The 20,720-nt window shown below is 53.2% G+C and overlaps 8 protein-coding genes across 8 annotated transcripts; 3 read left to right on the forward strand and 5 right to left on the reverse strand.

The window, feature by feature from the left end:
• Nucleotides 1-770: 770 nt before the first annotated feature.
• Nucleotides 771-2,393, reverse strand: POSPLADRAFT_1185826 (hypothetical protein). Its single transcript, XM_024489181.1, has 2 exons — nt 2,371-2,393; nt 771-2,305 (listed from the first exon to the last, which is right to left on the reverse strand). Exon 2 carries the CDS (start codon nt 2,262-2,264, stop codon nt 900-902), a length of 1,365 nt encoding a protein of 454 aa, XP_024334629.1. The 5' UTR covers nt 2,265-2,305; nt 2,371-2,393; the 3' UTR covers nt 771-899.
• Nucleotides 2,394-3,454: 1,061 nt separating this feature from the next.
• Nucleotides 3,455-4,572, reverse strand: POSPLADRAFT_1061514 (hypothetical protein; the record flags this gene model as incomplete). The annotated part of the gene is made up of 3 exons (XM_024481391.1): nt 3,455-3,802; nt 3,856-4,144; nt 4,196-4,572. 3 exons carry the CDS (start codon nt 4,570-4,572, stop codon nt 3,455-3,457), a joined length of 1,014 nt encoding a protein of 337 aa, XP_024334630.1.
• A 2,099-nt stretch (nt 4,573-6,671) lies between these two features.
• On the forward strand, nt 6,672-8,706 carry POSPLADRAFT_1156046 (hypothetical protein; the record flags this gene model as incomplete). Its single annotated transcript, XM_024487021.1, has 9 exons — nt 6,672-6,936; nt 6,988-7,116; nt 7,170-7,262; nt 7,315-7,437; nt 7,503-7,721; nt 7,786-8,017; nt 8,068-8,260; nt 8,313-8,511; nt 8,681-8,706. The coding sequence occupies 9 exons, from the start codon at nt 6,672-6,674 to the stop codon at nt 8,704-8,706; spliced, it is 1,479 nt and encodes a 492-aa protein (XP_024334631.1).
• Nucleotides 8,707-9,592: 886 nt separating this feature from the next.
• POSPLADRAFT_1155881 (hypothetical protein) lies at nt 9,593-10,708 on the reverse strand (the record flags this gene model as incomplete). The annotated part of the gene is made up of 3 exons (XM_024487002.1): nt 9,593-9,937; nt 9,988-10,276; nt 10,332-10,708. 3 exons carry the CDS (start codon nt 10,706-10,708, stop codon nt 9,593-9,595), a joined length of 1,011 nt encoding a protein of 336 aa, XP_024334632.1.
• A 3,450-nt stretch (nt 10,709-14,158) lies between these two features.
• On the reverse strand, nt 14,159-15,253 carry POSPLADRAFT_1041635 (hypothetical protein). The gene is made up of 6 exons (XM_024477946.1): nt 15,172-15,253; nt 15,034-15,116; nt 14,878-14,982; nt 14,749-14,830; nt 14,555-14,694; nt 14,159-14,498 (listed from the first exon to the last, which is right to left on the reverse strand). The coding sequence occupies exons 1-6, from the start codon at nt 15,241-15,243 to the stop codon at nt 14,354-14,356; spliced, it is 627 nt and encodes a 208-aa protein (XP_024334633.1). The 5' UTR covers nt 15,244-15,253; the 3' UTR covers nt 14,159-14,353.
• A 108-nt stretch (nt 15,254-15,361) lies between these two features.
• On the forward strand, nt 15,362-18,251 carry POSPLADRAFT_1076275 (hypothetical protein; the record flags this gene model as incomplete). Its single annotated transcript, XM_024482903.1, has 13 exons — nt 15,362-15,430; nt 15,483-15,655; nt 15,733-16,603; nt 16,667-16,737; nt 16,880-16,920; nt 16,976-17,122; nt 17,182-17,241; nt 17,300-17,424; nt 17,477-17,550; nt 17,604-17,610; nt 17,663-17,707; nt 17,756-17,835; nt 17,895-18,251. The coding sequence occupies 13 exons, from the start codon at nt 15,362-15,364 to the stop codon at nt 18,190-18,192; spliced, it is 2,061 nt and encodes a 686-aa protein (XP_024334634.1). The 3' UTR covers nt 18,193-18,251.
• A 215-nt stretch (nt 18,252-18,466) lies between these two features.
• Nucleotides 18,467-18,772, reverse strand: POSPLADRAFT_1156124 (hypothetical protein; the record flags this gene model as incomplete). The annotated part of the gene is made up of 2 exons (XM_024487033.1): nt 18,467-18,499; nt 18,551-18,772. The coding sequence occupies 2 exons, from the start codon at nt 18,770-18,772 to the stop codon at nt 18,467-18,469; spliced, it is 255 nt and encodes an 84-aa protein (XP_024334635.1).
• Nucleotides 18,773-19,189: 417 nt separating this feature from the next.
• POSPLADRAFT_1156371 (hypothetical protein) lies at nt 19,190-20,388 on the forward strand (the record flags this gene model as incomplete). Its single annotated transcript, XM_024487065.1, has 7 exons — nt 19,190-19,244; nt 19,311-19,526; nt 19,603-19,659; nt 19,717-19,758; nt 19,814-19,935; nt 20,000-20,244; nt 20,295-20,388. 7 exons carry the CDS (start codon nt 19,190-19,192, stop codon nt 20,386-20,388), a joined length of 831 nt encoding a protein of 276 aa, XP_024334636.1.
• Between the last annotated feature and the right edge of the window lie 332 nt (nt 20,389-20,720).

Raw genomic sequence — 20,720 nt, forward strand, 5'->3', positions numbered from 1 at the left:
TGCCAGTGGTATTACCGGAAGACATTTCAATGTACAACTCTGCATAAGGAGTATTTCATACTGGTCCTTCCCCGAGATGTTACAATAAGAAGGCTGCCAGCATGTTGACACTCGCCAAACAAAGTTCAGACACTTCACCCCGGGACAGCGGCGCCGCTGCTTAGATCTTTGAGAAGATGATTCGACCAATTGTCCAACATCCGTTACCGTGACGGCTATTCAGTCTCATCGCCGCTCGGCGATTAAGATATTGATTGTTTCCAGGGTCAATAAACTCGAGACATGGACCCACACCAAGACTTCTCGCACACGCTGCCTGACCCCACGAAGGTCGAATGGCTGTATTGTCTGCTGGAAAAATGATTGCTGCGCCAGCTGATCTCATATTGTTAGACCCTTTGAACTCGATGTGTGCGTTTAGACTTCCGGCCGGGATGAGTGGGCCCTGGAAACAATGAATTGTGGCCGTTACAATACTTTGCTGGGTTCAGCCAGGTTGGGACCCGACACTTCCGAAATCCACGTCAACCCCGCTTATGTAAAAATATTCTCGGGTAGGTCCATCTATATGGAATCAATTAGCATTTCCCTGTCCACAATTTTGAATCAGCATGGGCAAAATTTGGTCTCTGACCGTGCGAGTTGAAAGGGTGTGGCGGAGATCTGTACGATTGAATCTCCCAGGAACCCGATCGATCGGCGTGTACCGATGAGAACATACCAGAAATGTTTGCTACCGTTGGTTCGTCTCTGAGGGCATCTTCCATCGCAGCACTCAACCAAGATCAGTTTGACATTTGTATCTTTACATGCGCTCCGTACAACAGTGCTCAGAGAGATCAGAAATTTCGCAGGTCAGAAAGCGGTGCATATCAGTAGCATTGCGCCAAGCGTCGACACTACTCCAAGTCTGTGTCTTTCGCCACTTGAGCCATATCGTCCAAGCAGTCCTTGAGACCTGAATAGAAGGACTCTCCAAAATCTTCTTCAATCGCTCCCTGCGACCACGATACAGTCAGCCCAAGACCGCCACCAGGAGTCCCCACCACGTTCATGTGGATCGCAGCCATGAATGCTGCTTGGGATTGAACAAAGTACATTTCGTCGATGTTCCACTTTCCGGCCTCGCCATCGGATGCAACACGATGATCCGAATCGCAACTTCTCCAAGGATACGTGCCCAAATTGGATATTTCTATGGTAGCATTGCGCTTCTTGGAATAAAACCCCTTGAGGTACGCCTCGTAATCAGGTAGGAATTTCAGCAAGCCAAGTTGTTGAGTAGATTGTGGCGCGTGACGTCGCAGGTCTCTCGTCAGCTCTGCTGCTAGTTCCCAATGAAAGCTGTCAGAAAGGAGGCCTCCATCAGGGGGTGTCGGTGGATCCAACGGGATGAGTCGATTTATTGAGGAAACCTCGCTGCAGAACACATCTTCTGGCGTCTTGGTCAGTCCGCGTAACGACACTGGCACTAGGGCCACAATGGATTTGTAGCGCCCGTTGAGTGATTGGTCCGCGGCGATGAGTCGGGAGATGACTCTGGCCGACAACGCCATGAGGAACCCGGTGATCGTCGAATCATTTGCTCGGCAGAGCCGTAGCAATGTCTCAGTGGCGTCACGATTGTAGTGAACGAGTCGAACTGTGGCGAGCAACGAGTCGTGGTCAGGAACCGGATGACCCGTCCAGGCATGATAGGAAGCCTTCCACGAATCAGGCATTAGAAGCTGTAAGACCTGGCGGCACAGCGTCAACGGAGAGACGGCTGTACTGATGATATTCTCAACAGGTTCGACGAGAGAGAGGTTCGGTGGGACGATGACACTTGTGCATGGATCCCGTGGCGGACCCTCGGTATCGACTTCGTTCAGCGCTTCTAGCAGAGAGTGGTGAAACGCCAGGCCACTTCGACCATCGCCAATTGCGTGGTGCCAAGCGAACGTGACGATCCCATCGCGTGATATTCGCAGACGCCAGAGAGGGTCTGCTGGCTCGGATTGAGTGCGAAATCTGTGTGCGATCTCTGATTCGAACACTGTCCGAATGTTGGCCTGCGTGTCGTCCGAGAAATTAACGACACGCGTCAGGTCGACTTTCTCTAGGCGGACCCATGCGGGTTTTCCTGAAGCTTCTCCAGAGAGGGTGACGCATAATGCGGCATGCCTTCGAATCACTTTATCCAGCGCGGGAAACAGGGTGTTGGCATCGAGGCTAATGCCGCTGCGCTCTCCGTATCTTGCGGAAATGGCGACACATGCATACATCTCGAGGTAATGGCGAACGATGAACCATCGTTCAAAAGGACCTGAGAGGACAGTCCGCATTAGCAAACATCAAAGCTTCACGACACTTCGTGTGCATTGTCGTTACCTGCATAACGAACAACGTCCGGTTCCGGCATGTTTGTGGCGAGTGTCTTGGGTTAGTAGTAACTCAGTCGCCCTGTATTATTTATAAGCGCCACGAATTAAACATGTGATAATCGTGCGGAAGGGAATAATGACATGCTCATAATACCCGAAGCCTCAATTGTTTGAGTGGCGATGGTGCCGCAGCGAAGCGCAGCGGTTGTCGCTCTAGGTCATGATGGCTCAGGAACAGATGTCACGGCTAATTGAGCAGTGCATTCAGGGGCTGCGGGAATGCACTGGGTCAATGGGTCGACGGAAGATCTCGATACCGTCAAAGCTATTGACCTCTTGCCAATACTATGGTTTACCAGTGGATGCCCCCCCCCCCTCTGGATGGCCAGGTTTGTGATGGCGCAACAACCGGGCACTCTCCTGCCCTCGAAATTATATGGACACCTACGTTTTCGTATGCCTGCTCTCACCTCCAACTTGAATGAGTCCCTTCTTTCGGGGATTTGATGGCGATGTCACATCCAAGAGCACGATGGCCACGGCGGACGCGAGCGGAGTTACAAAATTGACCTGTCGGTCGCTGTGGGGACACATGCCGCTGAGCTAGAGTTCAGGCCCCAGCCCTGTGAGCCGAGAGGACCTCTGAATCGGCATCGTCACATTAATATTGATGTGATGAAGTGTTACCTGGCCATCAAGAGGGGGGCATCCACTGGTAAACCATAGTACGCTTTGAACATGCATAGTCGTGCGCGAGCGGAGTTGATGATGCGGAATTCAAAATTATTGGTTGAAATCATGAATCCGATCCGGCATTATTACTCCATGTTCTTCGAGCTCATTCGGCAGGCACATAGCTTGAACACTGTGTCTAAAATTGGGTCACGGTCTATCTGACTAGTACATCTGGAGACTGGTTTTGGAGTCGACTGATGCTCTACACTACATACATGGCACAATTACCGCGAGCAAATTTTGACAAACTTGAGAGTAAGAGATAGGAGGACAGTTTGAAAGGTAAGGCTGATTCCCTGTTATTTCAATGAACATTAGGCCTATCTAGGGGCCGATAAGATTTCGGCGCACTCACTTCAGGCTATGTCCTCCAGCAGTTTAGGTCGGAGTCTCACGACGCGTGTCTTCTTGACCTCTTCGCGCTCCGGACCGAAATAGCGCAACGTTGCAAAACTCCATTCGCAGTTTCCCACCGCCCAACTCTCCATGGCCATCACGAACTGCGACACGGCGTGGTCTAATTCGGGACCCCACGATGGGAGTTGTGCCTTGTCAGACAAGAAACTGTCCAACAACGTCTTGAAATGTACTCCAACGTGGTCGGATGCCTGCTGCAGCGTCCAGTGATTCTGCTCCATAAGCACGGTCAGAACGTTGTTGCCGGTAAGCCCAGAAAGCTGCTCCATCTTGTACGAATAGAGATCCTGTTTACGGATGACTGAGGATATTGCTGCCGGTGGAAGCGAATGGAACTTACATTAGACCAACACACCATATCGACCGCTGCGAGATGCATGCGCATGAATACGGGATGTTCAAAGATGCTGTCCGGAAGATCGATGCCGAGAACATAGCCGAAGAGGCCGAAGCAGCATCGAACGGCGCTGTTCTCTCGACGGAGGCGGATGTACGAGTCAATGTCAAGGATCTCGTCGCGTTCACGGAGCTCTGCCTCGACTGAGAATGCGTTGACGTAGCTCTCGCAGTGTTTGAAGAGGCGATTGTGGCAGGCTGGAACATCCACCTTCATGATGCGTTCTCTGAACCTGCAGAGAGAAAATGTCAGTCCAAGCCACTCGGCATGTGAATACACCCACTCTTTCGTCATTTTGGCGATTGCCGACCCGTCGTTCCACTCGGCATATCGCAACGCGTCGAGGAAGACGCGTCCGGTAGCATAGGCGTCCTTTCCTGTTTGCTCGTCGCTGATCTCGTCGACGGCAAACAGGATGTGGACGAAGTCGCAGCAGGTGCGCAGCTGCTCTAGACTAGCGTACGGATACGCGTGTGCACAAAGCAACTCGCTACCAGACTGAAGGAAGGCAGTGCGTTTGCGTTCTGGCACTACTTTGTAGCTCTCTGCCCAGGCGGCAGATGCGGTAGCGGCCTCGAGATAGTGCGGGTTGAAGGAACCCTTGAACGGGATGAGAGGCAAGAGGTCCGGAAGGACGTATTGTTGAGGCGTGTTCAGCATTGTTAGGAGAGGGTTTGAGGACAGAGGACTCGGAAGAGTGTGCAGAGGGAATGGTGAATGGAATGGAATGAACTCATGACCTTTTATATCGTTCGACTGCAGCGTTACCTCCGCGTTAAGCAGCGCTCAATTGCATGTCGGGTTCCCGCCCTGGTCTTCGAGTTGTACTCCGTCATTGTGCCTCCACGCGCTAGTTAGAATGCCAGCGCCACAAAGGACGCGATCAGTCACAGCGATGATCCCCCTGGGCCCTGCATCCCTCCGGTCAAAGATGGCTACATTACCTTTGCCTCTTACGCCCCTTGTGTCCTCATCGGTTTGACCATCATGATCTCTCTGCCATTCAACTGGCCTCCCAATGACCACCCTCACGTCAAGGACGTCGCCAATGTAGTCGCCCGCCTCAAGCGCGCCCGACCGCTCTCCCGATAGTCTGTTCTACCATGCCTACCTGGTCCCAGTACATTCCGATCTTCAACGAGCGCCCACTGAGAGCTGGCGCCTTGGGCGCTACATGAGGTGGTCTGCCCGCATGGAGGCGCTACAATTGCGGAGGTCTACAGCGGTCAGCGATTACAGGAAGCGCCACTGCATTTTTATGCCACTTTCCAGTCGGAGAATGTCTTCACGTCGGCTCTTAGTGTGTGCGCTATCGCGGACGCTTAGATATCCGATGACAGAGCACTAGGTTCCGAATAACCGGTATTTCATTCCGGGATGTCAGTTGGTATTTCTCGGTAACGCACATCCAGAACGGGTAGAAGAGCGCACCAACACCGCTTTTATGAGCTGGTTCTGGGAATGAGGTAGCACGTCAGGCTTACATTTGTAATGTGCGGTTTGTGGCCATTGGCCCAGGACCGACGGTGCTAAAAAAAAACAGGTGAGTCTCCGTTCACGACACTCACGGAGAAGCAATACGGACAGTCGCCAGAAGTAAGAATTACCATTCTAGTAAGCATCGCTGCACTATTTCGCCGGTTCTGGAAAATGAGGAACGCTTCAGACCGCAACTGGTGAACTCGGAATGACGCACCGATCATGTTGTGGTACACGGAAGCAAGAAAGAGCGCAATTGCTCGCGGCGCCACAATATGGCTGGGCCTCGACCATGATGTATGATGATAGACTTCCATCTTCATGTCTAGACGCCAATGCAGTGCCCACTGAGCGTTTCATCAGAAGTACATTGAGAATAGAAATGAAATAGATGTCAGAGCTTGACTTAGATTTGGCGACGATCGACCAAGCTATGGCGCAGGTGCTGTACATTAGCTATAAGCAGGCAAGGGCTAGTGCATATCGACAACGAGTCCATATGCCACAACGAGGTAAGCCGCACTGGCCTTGATGAACAAGCAGCTTCTCTTGCATCAAGACACCATGCTGCGCCGGACGACACTAGACCCGTGCAGGCACAGCCTTTAGTACGCTTCCATGCACGTCACTGCTGCAAAAAATTGGTTGGTTACCGAGCCGGTGTCTTGATACTGGTTGATGTTGGCGGTCGGTTGAAGGGTTAGGTACCTGATGCTAATTGATCGAGCTCAAGACAGGCAAGATCGCGGATAGCACTCCCGCGAAGACGCTTCACGATAAGACGACCGCTCAGAGCGTCAGCGATGGCGCGGATCAAAGCGACGTACTAAGAATAGCAGTCATAGAGATATGTCGCCAGATGTCGCCGCGGTGGTTAGAGCTGTCGGATCGAAATGCTCACGCGGGGTCACCACTTAGCTCGCACCATATTGTATGAGAAGCAATGCGGTGGTTCTACATGAGCGTGTACGCAGGTCCGACACATGCATCGGAATGCCGACTATTTCCGGAGAGACATACGAGATGCTCTCGCCAACAATTCGGGGCAAAACAAGTGAAGGGTGTTAGCAAGCCGCAAGCGGACGGCCGACGGCGGGCAAAGCGAACGAGCAAATCATCGCGTTTTGCTTACTGCCTGTGGCACGTGACAGTACTCAATGACTCAAGCCGTCTGATATTTTGAAGTCTCAACCCAAGATGGATTCCTCGTCGATACCTCCCGCTTTTTCTCTTCGTTACCCTCGAACATCCAGCCGGGCCCCACGCCTTTCTGACACAAAATGTGCCCTCATGCTAACGGCGACGCACTTCCCAACGGCACTTCTCAGATGGTAGCCGTAGATATGTCTAACGGCGCAACACACACCTCTTCGGTCAAGTCGAATGGAGTAAATGGACATTCCAATGGCGTTAACGGCCATTCTAACGGCATTAACACTGGTGCCAAAATCCTTGAACAGCAACAAAGAAACCCATACGCTCCTCGAGCGTCTGACTTCTTGAGCAACGTATCTAACTTTAAGATCATTGAGAGTACACTACGAGGTTTGTCTGTCCAACATATTTTCATCCTAGTGTGCTCATTCTCCAGGGTAGAGGGCGAGCAGTTTGCAAATGCTTTCTTTGATACCAAGACCAAGATCGCAATTGCTAAGGCTCTTGACGCTTTCGGTGTTGAATACATCGAGTTGACGAGCCCTGCAGCGTCTGAGCAGTCCCGTGCAGGTGTGAGACGATGTCCTAGCTCAGTTAGTGGTTTTGAACCCCTATTCATCTAGACTGCGAGGCAATCTGCAAGCTCGGCCTTAAGGCTAAGATCTTGACCCACATCCGTTGTCACATGGATGATGCACGGATAGCAGTCGAGACTGGTATGTAAACCAACCCTAATCAAGTGGACCATTGTGTAATTATTTTTGGTAGGCGTTGATGGTGTGGACGTTGTCATCGGCACATCATCATTCCTTCGTGAATTTTCGCACGGCAAGGATATGGCCTACATCACCAAGACTGCTATCGAAGTTATCGAGTTCGTAAAGACCAAGGGTGCGATAACCTCAATTGCGTCTTCAGTTTCTCTGGCTGATAGATCGGTCCTTGTTCGTTTATAGGCATCGAGGTCCGATTCTCATCGGAGGATTCCTTCCGCTCCGATCTCGTCGATTTGCTCTCGATCTACCAGACAGTCGACAAGATTGGCGTCAACCGAGTTGGCATTGCGGATACAGTTGGTTGCGCAAACCCTCGCCAGGTTTACGATCTTGTCCGTACTCTCCGCGGGGTTGTTCACTGTGACATCGAGATCCACTTGCACAATGATACCGGAATGGGTACGTGCCGAATTTGTAGTAGCCACTCGACGTTTGCATTTAATCATGCGGTCCTTGAATCAAGCGATCGCCAACGCCTACACGGCGCTCGAAGCCGGTGCGACACACATTGACACTTCCGTTCTCGGAATTGGTGAGCGAGTCGGAATAACCCCGCTTGGTGGGCTTGTTGCATGTCTATATGCGGCCAACCCCGAGTACGTCAAGAGCAAGTACAACCTGTCCATGCTCCGAGAGATCGAGAATTTGGTCGCGGAGGCAGTAGAAGTGAACGTCCCGTTCTCGAACCCCATTACGTAAGTCATTTCTACTGATGGTGGAGGGATCTAGCTGACATTGACGGCAGCGGGTATTGTGCGTTCACGCACAAGGCCGGTATTCACGCCAAGGCTATTCTGAACAACCCGTCCACCTATGAGATCTTGAAGCCTGAGGATTTCGGTCTCACGCGATATGTGTCTATCGGACACAGGCTCACGGGCTGGAACGCTGTCAAGAGTCGTGTGGAGCAGCTCGGACTCAAGCTTACCGACGAGGAGGTACATCTGCTGCGCTCTCTCTCGCCGAGTGGTACTTAATTTATCCGCACAGGTCAAGGATGCCACTGCGAAGATCAAGGAACTCGCGGACGTTCGCACACAATCTATGGATGATGTCGACTCGTTGCTCCGTGTGTACCACTCCGGTATTCAGTCTGGCGAACTCGCAGTTGGTCAGAAGGAGGCGCTAGATAGGCTGCTGCGCAAGCACCGCGAGGAGAGACAGCGCGCCCGCGACGCATCTGCCAGCCGTGACGCAAGCCCTGTGCCGGTCGCGGCATGAGTCATCGGGTTTGGCTTGACTGGATAAAAAGGCGGTTCAAAGGGGAGAACGACTGCGGATGCATTATCTTGTGAAAGTTTTTCGTAGCTTCAGGTTCACCTGGTGTTCCTGCCCATTCAATAGACTGCGATTGGCAGAGCCGCCCCTGCAACAGATCTGTTAGCTTGCTGCTCACTAATCCGAGCGGGCGCTCCGAAGTGCTAGTGTACCGGCACGCGTGATCTCCGGTTGTGAATGTACTCCGTGCATCGCCCAACTGTACCTATCATGTGTAGCTTGGACCTTATCGACCGCTGAAGTGGCGTTCAAGCGGAATGGATTCCGTGGTTACGCGGGTACAGTGCGCGGCAGGCAGTCCAGACGAGGTGGCTGGCCGGTGATATGCCCGTTGACATCGTTTGTCCACTCGGTTGATGGCCAGCGACTATGGGACAAAAGCTTCGTTGAAGGTCCAGCGTGGTCCAACGATGATGATGTGTTCATGTACCACACGGGTTTAGCCTGTGATCCGGACCCAGCGGGATGATCCACTAAGTATAACTACTGATTGACAGCCCATCGTCGCCTGCAGGCATGCCAGGAACATCTCGTGGCGTCAGCGCAATAATCTTCCATGTTTGTGACAAGAGCTGCTGGCCTGTCGTTCATGCATGCGAGGCACTACCCGCTATAATCAGTAACCCGGTTATTAGTGTGCAATAATGCGTTGTCACCATGGATGACCTCACGCTGTGCTCGTTCATACGGACGCTGGACAGCTGACAATGTGCTGGTAAAGTAAAGCCGTGCAATTCCATTGGTCGATATAGAGATACAGATGGACTGCTTTAAGAGATAGAACGGATCCAACATCTATAGATATCCGGAGTATCGTTACAAAGGTTAACCAAGAATATAGATGGACAGATGGACAGCAGAGGAAGTGATAAATATGGATAGAATATGTATGATAGCACGGTGTGGATGGTGGGCGTATCGCACTGCTATCAATCCTGGTAGGGAGTTCTGGTGAGAAGGGGCCCGTTAGGAAACATCCTAGATGACGGACCTTAATCCTCGTCTATCTCCCGGGGGCGTAGCATAACGACACGAGTGGCTTTGACCTCCGCGTGAACGGCGCCGAAGTATCGCTGTGTCTCAAAGCTCCACTCCAGGTTTCCAATGATCCAATGCTCCATCGCCTGCACGTAGCCCGCGACCGCATCATCAACAGACGGGCCCCAGCTCGGCAGCTTCTCTTTGGCGTCTAAGTAGCGCTCCATGAGAAGTTTGCAGTGTTCGCCGACGGCGTCGCAGGCTGCCTGCACATCGATGCCTTTCGCTTGCATGAGCACGGTTACAATGTTGTTACCGCCGATGCCCTTGGCTTGCTCCATGTTATACGAGTAGACGTCCTGCACGGCCTGTGTCAGATATATTACAAAAAGGTAAGCCCATGACTTACATTTGACCAGCAGACCATGTCGGCAGCAGCCCAGTACAGCGTCATGAAGGTCGGGTCTTCGAAGACGTACTCCGGAAGATCAACACCGAGACAATATTCAAATAGGCCGAAGCAGAGCCGGATGGCGCTATTCTCACGGCGGAGCGTTTCAAAGGACGCCATATCAAGGACGACGCCACACTCGCGATACTCGGCCTCCTTGGCGACAGCTTCGACGTAGTCCTCGCAGTGTTTCAGGAAGCGGGCATAGCAGCCCGGCCCCGCATACTGCAGGAGACGTGCCCTGAATCTAAAAGGCCCGCGATTAGCTTGGACGTGTGCGAATGTGAAGAATGAAGTCGTACTCTTTGGTCATTTTAGCGAGCACGGAGCCGTCGTTCCACTCGGGGTCACGCATGGCTTTCAGGTACACATTGCCAGTGTGGCGCGCGTCCTTGCCGTTCTGCTCGTCGCTGACCTCGTCGACGACGAAGAGCAAATTGACAAAGTCGCAGCACGTGCGGAATTGTTCGTAGCCAGCGTAAGGGTAGGTGTGAGAGACGAGAAGCTCATTGCTGCCTTGGATAAAGAAGGCGCGTTTCCTGTCTGTGAAGACGTTGTAGCTGTTAATCCAGGCGGAGGATTCGGCGGCAGCCTTGACGTAGTGTGGGTTGGTTGAGCCCTTGAAGGGGACAAGGGGGAACAAGTCAGGGAGGACGAATTGGCGAGGAGTGGAAGGCATGGCTCGAAGGGTAGCTGAGTGGAATGTCGTTCTGCCAGGCCATGAATATCTTTTATACATCTGTCACTCCCTCTCCCCGTTGTGTACCTGCCCGGGAGCGACTAAACGCTTGTCAGATGAACACGGATCTGACAGTAATTCTGGCTATACTTGCTCACGGCCCGTTTTCGGAGATTGAGACCCGTTAAGGTCTGCTGTCTGCAATCCACGTAAGGAATGGAGCATCACAACGAACCCGCCGGTGGATACTGACAAAGCTAAGGGTCCAGGAACGTTCGATGATTCCTGCAGCCGGTATCAGTGGGAAAGGGACATCTGAGAACAGGCTATACCGTGCACTGTAAAATGTGGGCCTCAACTTTACGCAGCATAATCGTGAAGGATCACGCTCGATCTCTGCCAAGCATCTGTAAACAACTCTCCTGAACGCTATCGTCGGGGGTGGTAAGCAACTCTTCCGGTTGTATTGGAGATGCATGACGCAGCCCCTAGACAGAGTAAGCGAGGATCAAGACGCGATTTTGGAGAGACAAAGCAATACAACGCAATTGCACTGGAATCACCGAGAACCGATTGATAGATCGAAGGGGTAGTCCATAAGATCCGGCCACAACGTGGCTGCCGCCAGATCCCGCCACTTCGCCTGAGTGCCACAACGACATTTCGCCGTCAACTGTAAGCGCCTGGCTTAGGGCGCACCTCTTTGAGCGTGCACTGGATGTTGGTTTCAGTAGGTCCATAAATGCGCAGATTCATACATGCGTAGAAGGGTTCACTGCCACTGGCCGTCGAGGGCGCGGCCTCGGGCACCAGCCGAGAGTGTAGCGCTGGGCAAGCGCCTGGGCGCTGGAGATGGCAATGCACAAATCGGACGCAGATCGGGCAGCGCATCATCCGATCCTGTTTCCACGTGGTACAGATCCTGCTTCTCAAGGAGCTTTTGGAATCATACGAACAGTCGCCTAGTGTCCCTGAAGGGTCCTCCATTCCGCTGTTCTGCACAGCCAGCACCACTACCTCCTATTTCCAGACAAGGCTCTTGTCAAGGGCCGATGAGGAGCAAGCCATCCTGAAACAGCGGCATGCACTTGTCAGATTTTATCGGAAACCTTGAAGCTCTCAAGCCGCAGCGCGCGTTGAACGAAAATGCATTGGTGCAGAATTTCCACGGCTAGCTCATGCAAATCGTAGTACAGAACCTGTTTAACCTTGAGATTTCAAATAGTCAGACTAAGCCTTTGACCAAACGCTACTAACTGGCTGCAATACGGGAATCGTCTCAGCTTTTTCTCCGGACCTGAAAATGGAGCAATGATACAATACATGCCGCACTACCGTGACATTTGACCTGAAACGAACCTAATTTCTTGAGATCCGCACTATCTGAGCTGCTTTCCCTCCGATGAATGTGTACTTGACCTTGCGACAGCTTTATTCGGGCCGCAAATAGTCTGGGAGACTACGAACCATGACACTCGCTACTGTATGTCCAGTTTAGGAGCCGGTTGTTGTGCCTGCCCAGATTAATAGAACCGCAAGCGTGTCTTCGTTCGCACACAGTTTGCATTGACCTCTAGAAGAGCAAAAACCTGCGTCAGTATGCCTTATTCGCGCGTGATGTCCGACGTTAATTCTACTGACAGGGTAGCTGATAACACAACTCATGCCATCGCCTAATGTGTGGTTCACTTGCAGATTCTACTTGCCTTGCATCTGAAGACTGCGGTAGTATTCGTTGAGTCTTGAAAGATCCAAGACGGCATCCGGAGTATCGTAAGCCGGCGCCGCCGGTCAGTCACCTTCTGCTCCGGAGTGTATCTACTATAGATGTGCTGTAAATGGGTAGATGGGCGGCGTTTTGAGGTGCCTTGAGGTGAATGCAGCATCGACGCAATGGGATTGATGCTGCAGCAGGTGATCGGTCTTACCAAGCGACCTGATGGAATTTCTATGGTATGCACAACTCCTACGCAAGCGCACGACGACACTTGTGAGCCAACAATCGGTATCAGCTAATAGCGGAAACGATATTGATGCCCTGGACGCGCTGCTCCAGTTCAGAAATCGGAGTGGACTCGTTAGACCTTAGGTTTGCACTCATCAAGTCATTTAGAAAGAGGTTTTCCGGGCGTGAACCTCGGACGGACATCCTGCACGGTCGTTGCCTTGTCCCATGCCATAAAATCCCTTGCATACATGTGGCCAGGTCATTGGCTAGTGTCGATGGCATGCCGCATGATCGACCTAGGGGATCGCTTGTACGTACGGGATGCGAACTGCCCGCGATACTGTGGAATTCTGCCGCGCCTTTCCTAGGAAGGGCGAAAGAATGCAGGGGAAAATAACAGAGGGGAAAAACAAACAGTGGGATAGAAAGGCCATGCGGTAAAATAAATAAAAAACCCCACCCGATATCCCTTGTAAGGAGTGCATCATTCGATTGTGGCTGCTGGAGTAGTGTTGTCCATCCATCCTGGAGAGAAGCCCCTACCGATCGTCTGAGAAGACGGAATGGCGCAACCCGAGGAGATAACGCACACAGCCAAACACTGATGCCATAGACAAGACGTCTCCTCGGCCCCGACATGTCAAACATAAGGACCCTGAGAATGCGCTTAAGTGGCAACTTGACACACGCGATAGCGCACTGGGAGGGAGGGGGAGGGGTAAAACGGATCAACCAACGTGGATAGCTCAGAACGAAGAGCTGCGGTAGATTGGGGGACAGGAGTCCCTTGGGATCACCCTTCTCCTAGGCCCGCGTGTCGGCACTCAGGCGGGGAGGAGCTGCAGACCCTCAAGAAGCTAGAATGACGTGGATAGCATTGTGTATGATTCATCGAGATCTGTCAAGGCACCACTGCAACGCTAAGGGCGGTGTGGCGTCGAGAATTGAGAAGCAGATAACGGAACAGCCAACGGGGGCGTCGCGTAGAGCATAACGTGCGAGGAGCTCCCTTGGCGAACAGCTCCTGAGGGACCGCCCGGCAGCCTCAGCGATAGAGCACCGGTAGACTTGACGAGGAGCCACTGCGGGATGGAAGATGCAGACGGAAGCACGAGACGAGGGCGTTCCCGATCGAGCGAATTGGCATTGAGTCACAGTACTTGCTGCTAGAACGTTCGGCAAAACCAATAGTCACAACCCTGGCCTACGGCGACATTCCCTGCTTCATGTCAGACTGAGTTCCTGCAGCTGCTTACGATGGGTAAGTCGTCCCTCTCATCTGTCGGTCAGCGCGACACCAGATCCTCGTCAAGATCGGTGACATCCTTCCGCGCCGTTTGTCAAACGCGGTGCTGCCACACTCGGATTAGCTCAGTACCGCTAATGCACGGCTGCAGTATAAACTTTAGTATGCATTCTTACGAGCTTGAGGCACTCACCAGCGGCAGGCTATGTGTTTCATGTAGTACGCACAAAAATTAGCGAAAATCGGATCATGGTCTGTGACAGCAACGGCCAGACAATTGACATCGCTGACGGGTTCTCGAAAACGTCAGATACAATGCAGACGATGGACATTGTGAGATCGCAAGGGAAAGACCTGATAGAGCATGACAAAAGAAGTACAACAAGGACAACAGGGCGGGCCGTGAGCGGATCCAAGTAATCCTGTCCGCAACGGACCCAATTATGATAGATCAAAAGCATATGCGGTAGCTGGCATAGCGTCCAGCTGTCTCACTAGGTCTTGTGATTTTGACAACATTACCTCGCTTGAGGCCATAGTATCGGGCGACTGGGTCCATCAGCTGGATGCGCGGAAGTTGTGTCTCCTTTAGCCGGCTGCAAAAGTGGTTGAGCAAACCGCAATATCACGGAGCGCTGCTGTGGCGACGTACTAAGTTTCGAGGAGCTCTTTCTTCTCATCTGGCGTGAGGACCTCATGTTTTGGTACGAGCGTGTGGTGTGTGATGTTGACGAGGAGATCCGCTTCTGAAAATTCCTCCAGCCTGTACTGAGACGCCATAGCCGCAATAACCTAGTCGGGAGATTCAGGTGGGCGCCGTGGAAGCAGTAAGGCATAGCAGCCGACCTTTCGTGCCGACGGCGTCATGCTCCCCGGATAGACCATGATGCCTTGTTGTATGTTCTTCTCTTCCAGAATATGCAACATCCTGTGCATTCTATAAGCGACCACACAGGATATGTGGCGAACGCTTACTTCCGCATTGTCTTCACGCCAACACTCTTCTCCTCCGAGAAGAATATGAAGATGTGGGTCATTGGGTTATTTCGGTGGTTCGTGAAGAAATTGAGTTGTGTGCGGCTACATGCGGTGTCATCTGTGAGTTCGGGAAAGAGACTAATGATCACTCACTCCACACTGCCCATCTGGCTAGCATAGTGGCTCCGGAACGTCGCCAAGTCCATATTTATTTCATCATCGGATACTTGGAATCCCTGGGATTAAGAGGTGTAAATTGGACACTTTCCAACACAATTAATCCAAGCTCACTCTGTCCTTGACGAGCTCGTGGATAGTGCGGTTGACCTTCCAGAGTTTAGCAGATTCGTCCTGGTCGGCCATGGCGTACCGCGTCCAAGAAAGTAAGCGCGACTATGGGCGCCAAAAAGTCTGCTGAGCCGTTGAAACTCCGCGCCTCCCGTCCTCCGCGGCGCGCTCGCCACAGTGCCTGCTCACAGCAATGCCACCCTCGACAGCGACCACGGGCAACCATGATACTCCACCGCTTGCACTGACACCAGCCATGATGGTGAGCCGATCTCCCTGCACCGCTTCCGTCAATTACAACCCGCCGATCACAGGGGAGGCTGAAGCCTGCCAAAATCTTCAAGAATGCCGTCGAGCAGCAGCCCCCTTCGCCCGGGAATCAGTCCGGGAGACCTCAGAATACGGTTACGAGACACATCACGGGCATCAGCTTTGACGACAGAGGAGACCAGGTGGTCACGGCGTCCGAGGACGAAACATTCCGTCTGTACAACTGCAAAAGCGGCAAGCGAGTTCCCCGACTCCACAGTATGCGTCTGCTTCAACTGAGTATTCTTCGCACAGGCAAATCAAGACACTTCACTCAAAGAAATATGGTGTCGACCTGCCGCGTTTCACGCACAAAAACACAGCCATCGTGCACGCCTCTACGAAGGAGGACGATACTGTTCGCTACCACTCCCTACACGATAACAAGTACCTGCAGTACTTCAAGGGCCACAAAGCTCGCGTCGTTTCCTTGGAGGTCTCTCCCATCGACGATGGATTCATGTCCGGCTCCATGGACAAAACGGTGCGGCTCTGGGACCTACGCTCGCCAACGTGCCGGGGTCTCTTAAACCTACCTGCTTCGCCGATCGTTGCCTACGATGCGTCGGGGCTCGTTTTTGCTGTTGCCGTCAACCGCTACCAGCGTATATTACTCTACGACCAGGCGAACTTTGACAAGGCGCCATTCCTCGTGATCACGCTCGATGACCCAACGCTCGCGCTCATCAGCTTCCCTCCTCGCGCCATCTACATGACTTCGCTGACCTTCTCCTCGAATGGGAAATACTTGCTCGTCGGCTGCTCCGGCGACGCGCATTACATCGTGGATGCCTTCGAGGGCCACCTCCTGGCGAAGCTCGAAGGGCACGTTGGACTGGAGCGCAGAAGGCTGGGCACGCCGATTGGGATTGAACCGCAACGAGGTATCAGCGGAGAAGAAGTGTCTTGGACGCCGGACAGCAGGTTCGTTATTAGCGGGAGCCTAGATGGCAAGGTCGTTTTGTGGGACGTCCAGAAGCTGCCGGAGAAACAGGGAGACGTTGACCCGAAATCCCCGCCATTGCGCCTGCAGCCTCTGGTGAACCTGGAAGGACATCCGGGACCATCAAGGTGTGCGCGATTCAACCCCCGCTTCGCTATGATGGTCACAGCCGGCGCCGAACTTGTAAGTCTCACTCGCCCGTTGCTTGTTCGCCTTACGTAGCTGAGCATTCTCTCGATCTCCAAGGCATTCTGGCTGCCAGACCAATCCGGTGACCCAGACGATATCGCCAAAGAACTGCTGAAGAAGAGAGCAGGGTAGCTTAACATCCATTTCAGGAGGTTTACTGTATACAGACGGCGTTGGGCGCTGTAATGATGCTTGTACAGTAGCGGTTACATATGTATTGCATTCGGGACTTGAAATTTTGGAAGCTCGAGCGCGTCGATCGCAAACCAGTCCGGGGAAATTGACTGCGCTCGATTCGAACTCGATCAGGGGTGCGCGTCGGTCACGCGGCACACGCGGAACTGCCTGAATAGGCAGGTGCGCCAGGAGGACGTGGCAAACTTGGCGCGTCCGCGTCAGAGGTCGTGCAGCACTTCTCCTCTCCTCCATCCCTCGACGCGTTCGCTGGCAAGATGCGTCTCCAGACTTTGCTTGGTTCTCTCCTTGGCTTTGTGGCACTGCTGGCGGCGGCAGGTATGCAGTAGCTTCGATCGTCTAGGTGGCTGAGGTGCTAAGACACGTGTGGTGAACAGAGTCGACGGAGCCTGTCGTCTTGGCCATTGCTTCGTTCCCCGAAGATAATGCTTTCGGACGTGAGCAGTGCACCTTCTATTTTTCCGTGATGCACTTTTCATTCTCGACCCACAATAGAGATCGTGAACGGGGAACGTAACAAGATATTCCTGACCATCGAGAACCACTCAGATCAGAATATTACTATCAAGAACATTGCTGGCTCATTCTACAATCCAGACACGAATGCGCTTGTGAAGAACGTACGTATGCTGGTGGACACAAGGATACGCCGCGTTGACCGCACCGAAACAGACTAGCGCGTTGGCGTACGATGTCCTTCTACTCGAGGGTGCCAAGATGCAGCTCCCCTATACGTTCTATAGCGAGTAGGTGACTTCTCCTGTGTTGCAGTGCATGACTCCTGACATCCCGTTTTCAGGTTCAAAGTAGGCGCACACGACTGCTTAGTCTGTTATGGATGCTGATGGGTTGTCGTAGCCCGGCGACCTCAAGCTCAACATTTGGCTTGACCATGTCGCGGATGTACGTTGTCCCGTTCAGAGGCATATCTCACCACTCATACTCGTCTAGGGTGAAACCTACCGGGTGACCGCGTATGATTCGGTCGTCACCGTCGTGGAGCCAGAGGCGTCATGGCTTGACTTCAAGATGTCCGTCTCTTGCGCTATCATCCGCTCTACTGTCCTGGCTTGACTCACATTCATTCCAGGCTGTCAACCTACCTTGTTGTTTCTGTGCTGCTTGGTGGGCTAGGTTACTATACGTACCTCACGTTCGTCCCCCAGCCCAAGAAGCGCAAAACCCGCGCCACCACCACTGTCAGTGCCCCTGTGGGCACAGTGACTGCGACAGGTGCAGGTGGATACCAGGAGGAGTGGATCCCGGAGCACCACCTTAAGAAGTCAAAGGTTCGAAAGACGAAGTCTGGTGTAGCAACGAGTGGCGACGAGACGAGCGGGACAGAGATGAGTGGTGCAGAGAGTAGGAAGGGCAAGGGAAGGAAGTAGGCACTCAATTGGGACGCCAAAACGACACGCTGTCTAGGGACAGGTTGCATCACCTCTTTCTCACTCGCCTGCTGGTCAATGAGGACTCCGTGAGATATCTGCTTGTGTGACTTGAAGTCGGCATTCAGTCGCATATCTCGGTCTTGTGAAATGGCTACCACCGGTGGTTAGGCATCTGTGTGGTTCATGACCACAATAACACTATCATGAACCACATAACGACGCAAGTTGGTCAAGTGTGATGCAAACAAGATGCAGGCACGTATTGGGGCGTTTATTCTACATCAATGTGCTTGTAGCCCTTCACCTGTCGCCGGAGGTCAACCACCAACCGCCCGGATGCACGAGTCGCACACACCTTGTTCTCCTTCAGCATCTGCGCATATCGCTCGGCGAGATCCCTGCACTTCTCGTAATGGTTTACGCCCTCCAGGCGGTAGCACTTGGTCATGTTGTCGCGGACGATTTTGGCCTCCATGGCCCGCACCCAAGACTCGCGGATAATCTCGTCGCGCTCCTTCAGGCGGGCTGTATTCCACGCAGATGCGACGAGCACGAACGTCAGCCTCTCGAGCACCATATTTCCGCAGCGATTGGGCAGCGCACCTTGAAGCTCTGCCGCACGGGCTTCGTCAATGGCCATCGTCGAGATGCGTGCAGCAGGCAGGATTCGTTGGCACACAGGCGCCCGTTCGCGCGCCCCCGATCGGGGATATGGGCGCTTGCTACATTCAGCGGGCCCGACTTTCGGATGAGCTCAGACTCTCCTCCTTCAAGTGAAGCCGGGGATTTTACTTCTATCCTTCCTTCCTTCATGCTCGTGCAGACTGCGCGGAGCGCTGCGCCAGGGATGCACCGGGGCGGGCTTTGTGGTGTCTCCTAAACTATAGATGACGATGTGTTCCATCAGAGATGGTAATAACCTCGCCGGCGCTGCCTCTGCACCATCGCAGTCTTCCCAGGTCCGAAGCGGGCTTTCATCCTGGCGAGCGCCAGTATGTCCTACCCCATCCGCCTACCGTCCGATGGTCCGCTGGTCACCGTAACGCATCGTACGTGGCCCACGAGTATCACCGGTGTGCTAATCACCGATGCGCAGACGCCGGACTACTCACCAGCCACGCCCATTATCTGGCTGCTAGAGCTGCACAATGGCCTGGACAACCGCCTGACCGAAACGCTGCTCGCGAAAGCGCTGCTGCCTGCGCTGGACGCCGTGGAGAGGGCGTGGCGCGAGAGCTGGCGGGCCGCACAGAGCGCGAAGGATCCCGAAGGCGGCCGGGGCGCGCTGATCATTGTGGGGAACCGTGCGCAGAACAGGTTTTTCAGCAACGGTGAGTAATAGCGTATTTCAAATATTTATGCGGGAGAGCATTGTTGGATGTTGATGCTAATGGCCGAATGGCGCAGGTTTGGACTATGACAATACCATGAACACACCTTACTCGACGACCAACTTCATGCCGTGTACGTCCGAGTACATTTTCTGCATGGTATTGTGTCCTCATTCTAACATCTGAGCAGTGGTATTCTGCCCCGTCATGAGGAAACTCTTGACATTTCCTAGTGCGTATGTGTTCTTCCTGGAATATTGACGCGCGCACTCATACACCTGGTACAGTCCCGACTATCGCTGCTCTGAACGGACATGTCTTTGCGGCTGCCTTGATACTCTCGCTCTGTTGCGACTATCGCATCATGACAGACGGTAGCATCCGGCGAGCATGGATGTGTATGAATGAGGTTTGCTAATCTATAAATAGCACCCCTTCGTTCGCAACGGCTCACCCTCGCTTCCGACTTGTAGATTCACTTCGGTGCAGCAATACCGGTTGCCTTCACCGCGGTGATTCGCGCGAAGGTCAGCGACACCCATGCGCAACAGGCAATAACGCTCGAGGGCCGTCGCTTCTCCCCACAAGAAGCACATGAGGTGGGCCTGATTGACGACATCGTCAAGGGTGACACGGAAGCGGTCGTAGCGAGAGCACAGGAGGTAGCCGAGGGTAAGGCCGCATTTGCCAGAAGCGGTGCATACGGCGTGATCAAGGTGTGTTCTCCCGACAACGATAGATGGAAGTGTCTGATGCATGCCATTAGAGGGAGCTGTATCGCGACGTGTGGGAGGCAGGCTTGAGAGACCTGATTCTACCGAGTGTCGGCGCTGATGATGCGGCCGCGAAGGCGCGGTTGTGACTGGCTGGGATGTAAAGCAGTTGCTTTGAGGGCAACACAATGGGTCAACCGTGTTGGAGCAAACTATATCATACACAGGGGCTGCGGAGTATTCATATGGGCCTGCTCATTGGCAGGACTCGGTCTGCGCACGCCCATTGGCTGGACACGATGATCATTACGCTGTTTTGGCGCCCGAGAGACCGACTTCGGGGAGCCTTGACGACACGGACTATTGGGTTGACAGCAACCATGTGCGCTATGCTGCTGCATATAAGTCCACCCCCCGCGTCCCGCAGTTCTCTATCTTCCCCCTTTACTTTTCTCTCTTTTTTTGAGGCCGGGCCTTCAGC

Source organism: Postia placenta (genome assembly GCF_002117355.1).
Source record: "Postia placenta MAD-698-R-SB12 unplaced genomic scaffold POSPLAscaffold_17, whole genome shotgun sequence".
Lineage (NCBI taxonomy): Eukaryota > Fungi > Basidiomycota > Agaricomycetes > Polyporales > Adustoporiaceae > Rhodonia > Rhodonia placenta.